Below are 9333 nucleotides of genomic sequence, written 5' to 3' on the forward strand. Positions count from 1 at the left end.
AGTGTCAAGTAACCAGCACACCTGCGAGGGCATCCTGGCAGCACTGAAGCCATAGCCAGGGCGCTTACTTCACAGGGAAAACCTGGAGACCAAGCTCCAGGGCCAGAGTCTTTTGCCAGCATATAGTCCAATTCAAGGGCCAAATCACTCCAGAGCTTACTCGGCAAACGTGAGAAAACACATCAGCGTGTGTATATTCTAATGGTTATCCACCGTGCCATCTTGTCCTCGACAAACCACCGTCCACTCCACGCTATCTGCTACTGCAGTCTGAGATGCCTCGAGGGACATACAGTACTTCGAGGTAGTCTTCGTTTGTTTTTTTACTTTTGAGTTATTTCAAGTGCACATTCATTCTTGACTTGTGTCACTTTAAGGTTAATTCTTAGTATTCCATGAACTTTTTGGATTCTTTAATAGGTCTATTTATTTTCGCGTATAGTATTCTCACACTGGGCTGGACTGACTGAGGTGTGCATCATGCTTGGTAAAGTCTCTTTATAATCTAATGATGTATAGCAATTGAATGTATGAATAATAATAATAAATTAATAAAGTATTTGTAAAATTAATTAGTTAATTAATTTATAGCCAAAAAAAAAGAAAAGAAAATGCCTTAGATACGTGCCTAATATAGCTGAGAATATAGACTTTTCATTTAAAACTAACCCAGTCCTACAAATAAAACTACAGTGAAATTCAAACTGCCCATCTAAAGCTCTGGTCCAAGGCTGAGAATTCAGCCATTCTTGAGACATTCATCTGGTCTAATCCCAATCCCAATCCCAAGGGCAGAAACAACACGACCACTGTCTGTAGAGGGAAGGAGACTCTGCCAATACATTGCATATGCTATTTTAAGTCTTTATGAGAGCTCTATGAGATACACATAGTTCTCCCCATTTTACAAAAGAGGACATTGAGCCTCAAAGAGTTTATGTCATTTGCCCAAGGCCCCATAGCCCCTAAGTTTCAGAGCAGGGACTTTAGCTTAAGACGACTGGATTTCACAGTGCATGTCCTTTCTACCCCACAGCACACTGAGACATTAGGGAAATTCTTTCCCAAGAGATGAACCTGGTCTACACAAAATCCTTCGGAAGGCCAGAGGAAACCTGGAGCTTAGGCCTGGGGGTGTTCACCAGGAACATCCAGTCCCAGCAGACCAGGCATCTGAGGAGAACTTGCAACCAATAAAGCTTCTACTCGTCCATCCCCCAAAAAAATAGAAACAGCAAATATAATTGGCGTCCCATCAGTGTAAATCAAGTGAGTCTTCAGATCTTCCCTCCTGCCCCTGACCTTCCTACATAATCACCCCCTGTGCAGACACAGCCTGTGCTTATCAAACAAACGTATGTGAACATTGTGTGCATGAGTCTGCATGTGTGACTGCGCACATGAGCCAGCCTGGCCCTCAAATCTCTGTGGCTTTCCAGGGAATTAGGTAATATTTTGTTTGTAAGAGCAAATGATTAAACAATGTTAAAACTGATTAAATTGAACTGTCCTTCACACCCATGGAGCAGAACAGTTTTCTCATTTTGCTCCAAGCTTACATAGGCTGAGTGTGTCCAGTCAACTCTTCGGTTCTACGGGCAGTGATTGGCTTTACCACGACACTATTGTATTTCAATTTGCATTAGGAACAAAGGTTAACCATTTGGTAAATGTTGACACCATAGTGCTGATTAACCATAAAACACCAAAATAATGACCCCAAGACAGACCAAATGAATAAAATTAAAACCATACTGTCTTAAGCCAGAGATGGAGCTTGCTGAGGCAGCAGAAGTCATGGAGGAAAGGGTGCCTCCCTGGGTGCCCAGGTGGGCTGACCATGAGCTCAGTCCCCCAAGACAGTGTGGCCATTCTGAAGCCTGCATTCCTTTCTCAACATGCTGGGTTCTGTCCATTCACTCAATCTCTGAGTCCAGTTAAAGGAGAATGAAAAATCATGCAGATATTGTTTGATTGCCTGCTGTTACTAGACTTACGAAACTGCTCGAGACGATTCAGGTATAATTAGAGTTCAACGTCTACGGCTTCACGTTCATGCTTGATCTGTGACTTGCCTGCCTGGCTGGCCTGCAAGATATAAAAGCTGGACTGGGTTTCCCTCCACAGCTCTTCACCATTACCCACAACTCCAGTCTCACAGAGAATGAGAGCAAAAACTAAATTTTGACTTGTGGCACAGAAGTGTTAATACCACGAAAATCTGTTGACCAGATGGATTAGTTAGAATGAGTTATCACAGGCATTTAAGAGACTGAAATAACAATAGCTGCTTAAATCTTTGCAGAATTACCCAGTATACCATTTCTACTTCCTTTACTTTCCAATTCAATAAATAAATGACAGATAGCTAGCTAGAAGCTAAATAAATAGATGGACGATAACTAGCTAGGTAAGTGAGAGAGTCATGAGAGGACGAACATACTCTTTTGAAGCTTGAGACCCCATAGAATTTCTGGAAGGTAAAATTAACATGTGCGTATGAGGCAATGGAAAACAGGTTTGGAAGTGAATGTTTAAAATAACCTTATAGCTCTAAGGGTGACTGTTGAGAAGCTATGCACGAGGACGAGGTGTTTGAACACGAATCTGTGCATCATCATAGGGCTGGGACGAGACAGCTGATAAAACACATATACACTTTTAAAGCAAACAAAAATTTGGCAAATGTACACATTTCTATATTGATGACATCTGTGAGTTTTAATCTTGGCTTTGGTATGGCATGATTTTGCTCACTCTAATATATAGACCCATAATTTATAGACTAGTTTTTAGAGAAGAGAATACAAACTGTTCTTAAAACTGAGACCACTAACAATGTTTACCTATGAAATGTTTTTATTTAATTCTAACTGAGCTACCACTGCAGGATTCCAGGTCAGGTTTTGATGAGAAACGACCCGAAGCTGAGACTTGCTGAGCAGTGGGAAGGTGGGGCATATGTTGTAAGTGAGCTTTCAGTTGGAATTCATCTGTGCAGTCCTGAGCGCAACGAAAAACATCCAAGTGTCAAGATCAAGCTATAAATTGAACCGATTAAGAGTTTCCAAAAGCATTTCCTACATCTGCATTTAAATCCCTGGATTCTAAAAAAACAAAACAAGACCCTAGCAAAGGCTATCTAAACTTTGAAATATGTACATAAAGCTCACCATCACATTCGAACCGACGTCTTTCATAGATGAGGGCCTGTGTCCAACCATGCTGAATACGGAGGAAGCTGTGACACACGACTCCATCTCGCTGGAAGCACGCAGCTCAGAAATGGACATGTTGGGGCCAGCAGGGGCCGTGGTTAAGGCGCTGGATGCACACATTGCCAACCATTATTTTGAATCCTGGACCTGCTGGCTTTAATAGCACGCCAGGCACATGTGCGTGTATGCCCAAGATCTCGGGAGGATGGAGAAATAATTGTGACCTGGCCATCCCTGCTGGGGTGGGAGGGTGTAATTTCTCACTTTCCCTCTCACTGTCTCTATTTGTCTCCAGTTCAATGACCCTCTCTGTCTCTCTCCAGTGAGTTGTGTTTTTTGTTTGTTTTTTGTTTGTTTGTTTTCTGGGGTTTTCTTAAGCCAAAAACTAAAAAGAAAAAAGAAAAGAAAAATGAAGAAATGGACATGCTACTACAATGTCAGTTTTTGATATTGGAGGCCACATGGATACAGGAAGTACTGCCTTAAAATACTAGAAAATGTTACATGTTATTATTAACAGAAAAAGTATTCAAAGTAGTGTTGATGAGGACACGCTGTAGGTGGGTTGGGGATAATCGATCACAGGACAAAGCTGGCAGGAGGGCCCTGTGATAAAAATGCTGCCACGTGCAGATGTGAGAAGACAAGGCCTGGCTTGGAGAGGCATCAGTAATAGTGGCAAGGAGAGCTGCACCGACAAAGAAGATGGATAGAATTTCCTCTAACGTGCTTGTCAAGATCGGGGATTTCTCCCTTCCCGAAGCATTTTATTTTGGCTCAGTTGTTGTTATTGTTGTTGTTTCCTTAGATGAGGTCTCACAGTCCAGGTGTCATGATTCTCCACCTTCAGCCACCCACCTGGGACTGCAGGCTTGCCCAGCTCTTTTTCAGACAGGGTTTTGCTGTTACCTAGGCCGGCCAGCCTAGATCCCCTGCCTCCCCTGCCTCGGCCTTCCTGAATCGCTAAGATCACAGGTGCACACCACCAGCTCTAGTCTTTAGTTGGTAAGTGCAGGAGTTGAATCCAGGCCTTCTGCATGGTCCCAGCCTGTGGAGTACAGCATCTTAGCAGGGCACATCACCATGACTGGACTGTGGCAACCTAGAGCCATTCAGTAAGGGTTTATTCTGCTACCTCTTACTTCTCTGCACACAACTATACTTCACAACATTCAAAGATCACCGCCCCGGGTTTGGCCCCTGTGTGCATGTTTCATTCTTCTCACACGTTTGCACAGAGTGGAGTCTCTCACGTTTGGGGTGGCAGAAACAAAGACTTGACCTGCTAACAGGTTCTGCTTCACAGCCAGGGGGATGAGACGGTGTCCCCTGTTACCTTCTTTGGTATGATCAGCCATGGAAATCTACAATTATGAATCTCCTGTGTCATGTTGGATTGATCCTTCCCCCTTCTCCAGAAGCAACGTTGAATAGCAAATGGGCCCAGTGACTGAACAGGGATTTCCTCAGAAACAGTGCAAGCATTACATGTTTCATTTGTTGCCATAATGTGAAATTTATCTTTCTGAGCAAAAACCACATGGATCTTGATGGAATTTACTTGGGAACAATAGTTAACAGTCAATTTATTTCTAACTACTGGGATGTCGAAAAAGTCGTGGTGCATTTTTGCATAGAAGAACAGAAAAATACATTATGGCTTTTCCAATGACCCAACATTCCCCAATAGAAGGGAAAAATAACTGAATATATGGCGAACTTTGAGAGCCTTCGTGCCTTTCAGGAGATTTGAACACCTCTGGGAAAAACTTTTTCTTTTTTTTTGAAGAGGTTTTCGCTATAGGGCACGTGCGCTCGCCAGACAGGCAGAGAGAGACATAGAGACAGAAAGCAAGAAATCACCCCCCAGGGGGGATGGTTACGCCACAATCCCTTCTCCTCCATTCTCCTCTCAGGATCTTGGGCACGCACACACACGTGCCCGGCGTGAGTTTTAAGCCACCGGGTCCAGGACGCGAACTGCAGTCGACTACCTGGGAGTCCAGCGACATAGCCATTATGCTAACTGCTGGTTCCCTGGGAAAAACATTTTAACAACCAAGCCATAGTCATCATCACCATGGCAAAAAGCAAAAGATGAAATGGTGGAAAACTTGAAAATCTATTGAAAAAGTGATTACCTACCATAGGTAATAAAATAATTGCCCAAAGAATAGCAAGAAGTGTTATGAACATTCACAAACACCCCTTCTAAAATCCTTATGCTGAAATCAAAACTATCACCTGGTTGAAGCCATCTTCTCTCACTGACTGCCTTATGAGAAACAGGCAATTCCAGCATATGAGTCATTTAAAAATATATCTTAGTATCTCTCTTTTATCTTTTTACCCAAATAATTACAAATTAATGCTGGTGTCAAAGGTAAATTATGTTTATTATTACTTTTTGAAAACCATGGCAAGGATTATAATGGCATTTGCTCGAGGATATGGTCAGGTGTGTGCACTATTCTGAAAGGTTACTCATATGCGTGCTACCAATACCCACTCGGCTTGAAGCAATGAAAGCGCTCATCGGCCCAATTTACTTCACTTTCAGATGAACTTTTACACTGGACTCTCAGCAGTATTGACTTATTAAAATGCTCCTACTTGCCAACTGGAATACTGTCAAGTGTTTTGCAGTTACCTCTTTAACACTGCAATTCAAAGGAAAATGCTCTCACAATTACACGGCATCCCGAATTGACTTCCTTAATCCCACCTGAAGTTATATAGCTCAAGTTGTCACTTAATTTTCAGCATCGACTTAACCGTGGCAGATGGCATGCATGAGGTTCTCAGTCAAGTTCTGGGTGCTGCAAGTTGCTCTAGACCAGTGCTATAGTTTCTGAGCAAAGCCCAAACTAAATAGATTTTTATTTCTTCTGCAGTACAATGGCTGTGAGAGTAACAGTCATCTTATCGTACAGCATGTCTTTCTGGCATGATGTTGAAATAAACACAGAGGGTATGTTTGTCAGTAAAGCTTTTCTGGACAACACGATTCTCTACACTGATGTATTGCCTGAGTCTGCCTTTTGCACGGTTCAGATGCCAGTGGAGACTCCATTGCTTCCATTGAGCCCCTATGGCTGAAACTATTTCACCAGGGTATTCTGAAATCCTGTGAGAATAAGGCCTCTTTTAGAAGAATAAACATCACTCCCACTGACGCCGATCCAAATTTTGCATTGCAGAATAAAGAAAGAGAATGCCTGGTAAGAATCTGAGCTGTTTATCGTGATAGTATAAGGTGTTAGCAAGCTGTACTTAATATAAACTCTAGAAAGATCTCCAAGTTATTGAAAGCAAAACAATTCAATTGTGCATAAACCCACATTCCTTTCTAAGTTAAGGCACTGAAGGAATCAGGGTTCAGAAATAGAAAGGGAAATGTAGGTAAACTCTTAATGAAGATTGAAGTGTCACGGGAAATCATTTGCATAAATACTAAAACTATTCGAACATTTTCTAGAGCTAGAGCTTTTAGCTTCATAGAAAATGTACCTTCTTCATTAGCATTAGAAAACCATACTTATTAATTAACTGTTTATGCCATAGAACAAATAAGATGTGCACATATAAAGAACTTACAGGCTTTAGTGGGCTCTGTGAAGCCAGTCTACGTAGAATGGGTAGCCATTGTGGTAATGCAATGGGTACTTTTTAGGTAGAAGAGAAGAACAGTAGATAAGTAACATATGCACACGCCTTTTCACCACACCCTTCTAAATTCTATGGGGTCATACTCATGCAGAGATAACTTTTTTTTGTTACTTTTGTTTGTTTAGATTTTTGCCATAGGGTGAATGTACTTTTTAGAGAAAGATAGTGAGAAGGAAAGTGAAAAGTCACTCCCAAGGGGATGCCACAATCTGTTCTCCCCTGTTCTTCTCCTGCAATTTTGGGTACTCACGCACATGCATCTCAGCATGATTTTCAAGTCACCAGGCTTGAATCGTGGTCAGTCATGTGTGAATCCAGTGCCTTAATCACCATACCACCTGCTGGTTTCACAGAACTAACATTTTAAACAAAGAAATGGTAAAAGAATGGTCAAGTGAACAATGAAGGACAGGAAGGAGAGCTTTCCTCACATCTTCTTGATTTATTAAGAATTCAAAGATGGGGATCCGCAGATGGCATAGTAGTTATGTTGCTGGACTCCCACATAGTCGACTACAGTTCGAGTACCACACCCAGCAGCTTAAAACTCACACCAGTTGTGTGTGTATGGGTGCCTCAAATCCCGAGAAGACAATGGAGGAGAAGGGATTGTGGCTTGGTCTTCCCTTCCGCAGAAGGGGTGATTTTTTTTTGCTTTTTGCCTCTCTATCTCTCTGGCAAGTGCACATGCCTATAGCAAAAGTCTCTCTATAAAACAAGGAAGGAAGGAAGGAAGGAAGAAAGGAAGGAAGGAAGGAAGGAAGGAAGGAAGGAGAAAGAGAGAGAGAAAGAAAGAAAGAAGAAAGAAAGAGAGAAAGAAAGAAAGAAAGAAAGAAAGAAAGAAAGAAAGAAAGAAAGAAAGAAAGAAAGAAAGGAAGAAAGACAGAAAGAGAAAGAATTCCAAGATGGAATCGTGACCTATAGCTAGGTGTCCTAATCCATACGATTTCACCAAGTGTTCTCAGAAGATCAGGATTATAACTCCCACTCCCCTTAACTTCCAAAAGCTAGCAGCCTCAGCCTTCAATCACAGCCAAAGCTCACGCTGATGGCAAAACTACCACAAATGTGGGGAGATGCCAAGATGTCCACCCTCATGAGAGGGAAGCAGCCAAGGGGTTTTGGACAATGAGCTAAAGATAAAATATATCTTCTTCCTTCTTCTCTCCCACACACCCTTGAAGTTCTTTGCAGAGTGGTGGGAAGGTCAGGCTAGATGGGAGCGGGAGAGAGAAGGATAAACCTTTGTTGGGAGGATCCTGTTTTACTGAAGGTGAAGAGTGAAGAGGGGGAAAGGCTTCTGGAAGAGTCATTGCATGGCTACCACTTCCCTAATCCTGATCCTGGACAGAAAGACATTTCCTTATATCTCAGTGACCCCCCACATCCTGTGAGCTCCTCTTCACTTGGTTATTGAAGAAACTTTAGGACTGTGATGATTAATTTTATGTATCGACTTGACTTGGCCATGGGGCCCAGATATTTAGTCAAACATTAATCTGGATGTTTCTGTGAAAGGTTTTTTTGTTATTGTTTGTTTGTTTGTTTTGGATGAGATTAGATTTACTCTGTGGACTTTGAGCAAAGCAGATTACCTTCTATAATGTGAATGTGCCTCATTCAATCAGTTGAAGCCCTTAACAGAATAAAGACTGACCTCCCCTGATCAAGAAGGAATTCTACCAGCAGAGTGCATTTGGAATCAGACGGCAGCTAGTCCCCGGGTCTCAAGCCTGCTGGTCCACCCAGCAGATTGAGGGCTTGTACTTCCACATGTGCAAGTTTAAAGTATTATGAGACAATACCTTGAAATAAATCTCACTGTATATGGATAAATGTACACACCCTGTTGGTTATATTTCTGTTCAAACTGTTACTAATACAGGTCACTATGGATGAGCTACCTCTCTAAGTTAAAGGAAAAGTTAAATGTAAACACGTGTAGAGATGAATATAAGAAACACATACTCAATACATCATAGATGTACACTCGAGCAATCAAAGGCGTGAAAGAGTCAGTAAGATACTGACTTAGGTTATGCCATATTTTAGAAAGGTAAGCCCCTGACCAGGGAAGTACCATGATTGTTTCTGACTAAAAAGAGAAAAATATCATTCCCAGTTCAGAAGAGTTTGCTCTTTGAAGGACAAGAAACACCCTCTGTCTGTTTTTGTGATGAGTTAGAGCAGAGTAGTCCCCAACCTTCCCAGCACCAGGGACTGGCCTTAGGGAAGACAAGCCCTCCACAGACACAGAGGAGGGGAAGTTAGTCCCAGGAGGACCCAAGCAACCACATCCACCATGCGCCCCATTTCCATCACCACCACGTTCCAATACACAAGGTAACAATCACACCACAGCAGGGTTTGCCGTCCCATGAGCATCCAGTATCACAGCTGATCCAAGAGGAGGCAGAGCCCAGGCAGCAATGCAAGCAGTGGGACA

General features: G+C 42.3%; 1 protein-coding gene across 3 annotated transcripts in view; it reads right to left on the reverse strand.

The window, feature by feature from the left end:
- Positions 1 to 3357, reverse strand: part of LOC102475006 (lipoxygenase homology domain-containing protein 1-like) — a 76834-nt gene extending 73477 nt beyond the window's left edge. For all 3 annotated transcript variants that reach the window (XM_027773786.1, XM_027773783.1, XM_027773782.1), the window contains exon 1: positions 3174 to 3357. In XM_027773786.1, the coding sequence (XP_027629587.1) occupies positions 3174 to 3338 (165 nt within the window). In that variant the 5' untranslated portion in view covers positions 3339 to 3357. The remainder of the gene's footprint in view (positions 1 to 3173) is intronic.
- Positions 3358 to 9333: the final 5976 nt, after the last annotated feature.

This window comes from Tupaia chinensis, unplaced genomic scaffold (assembly GCF_000334495.1).
Source record: "Tupaia chinensis unplaced genomic scaffold, TupChi_1.0 Scaffold000046_3, whole genome shotgun sequence".
In the NCBI taxonomy this organism is placed as follows: Eukaryota; Metazoa; Chordata; class Mammalia; order Scandentia; family Tupaiidae; genus Tupaia; species Tupaia belangeri.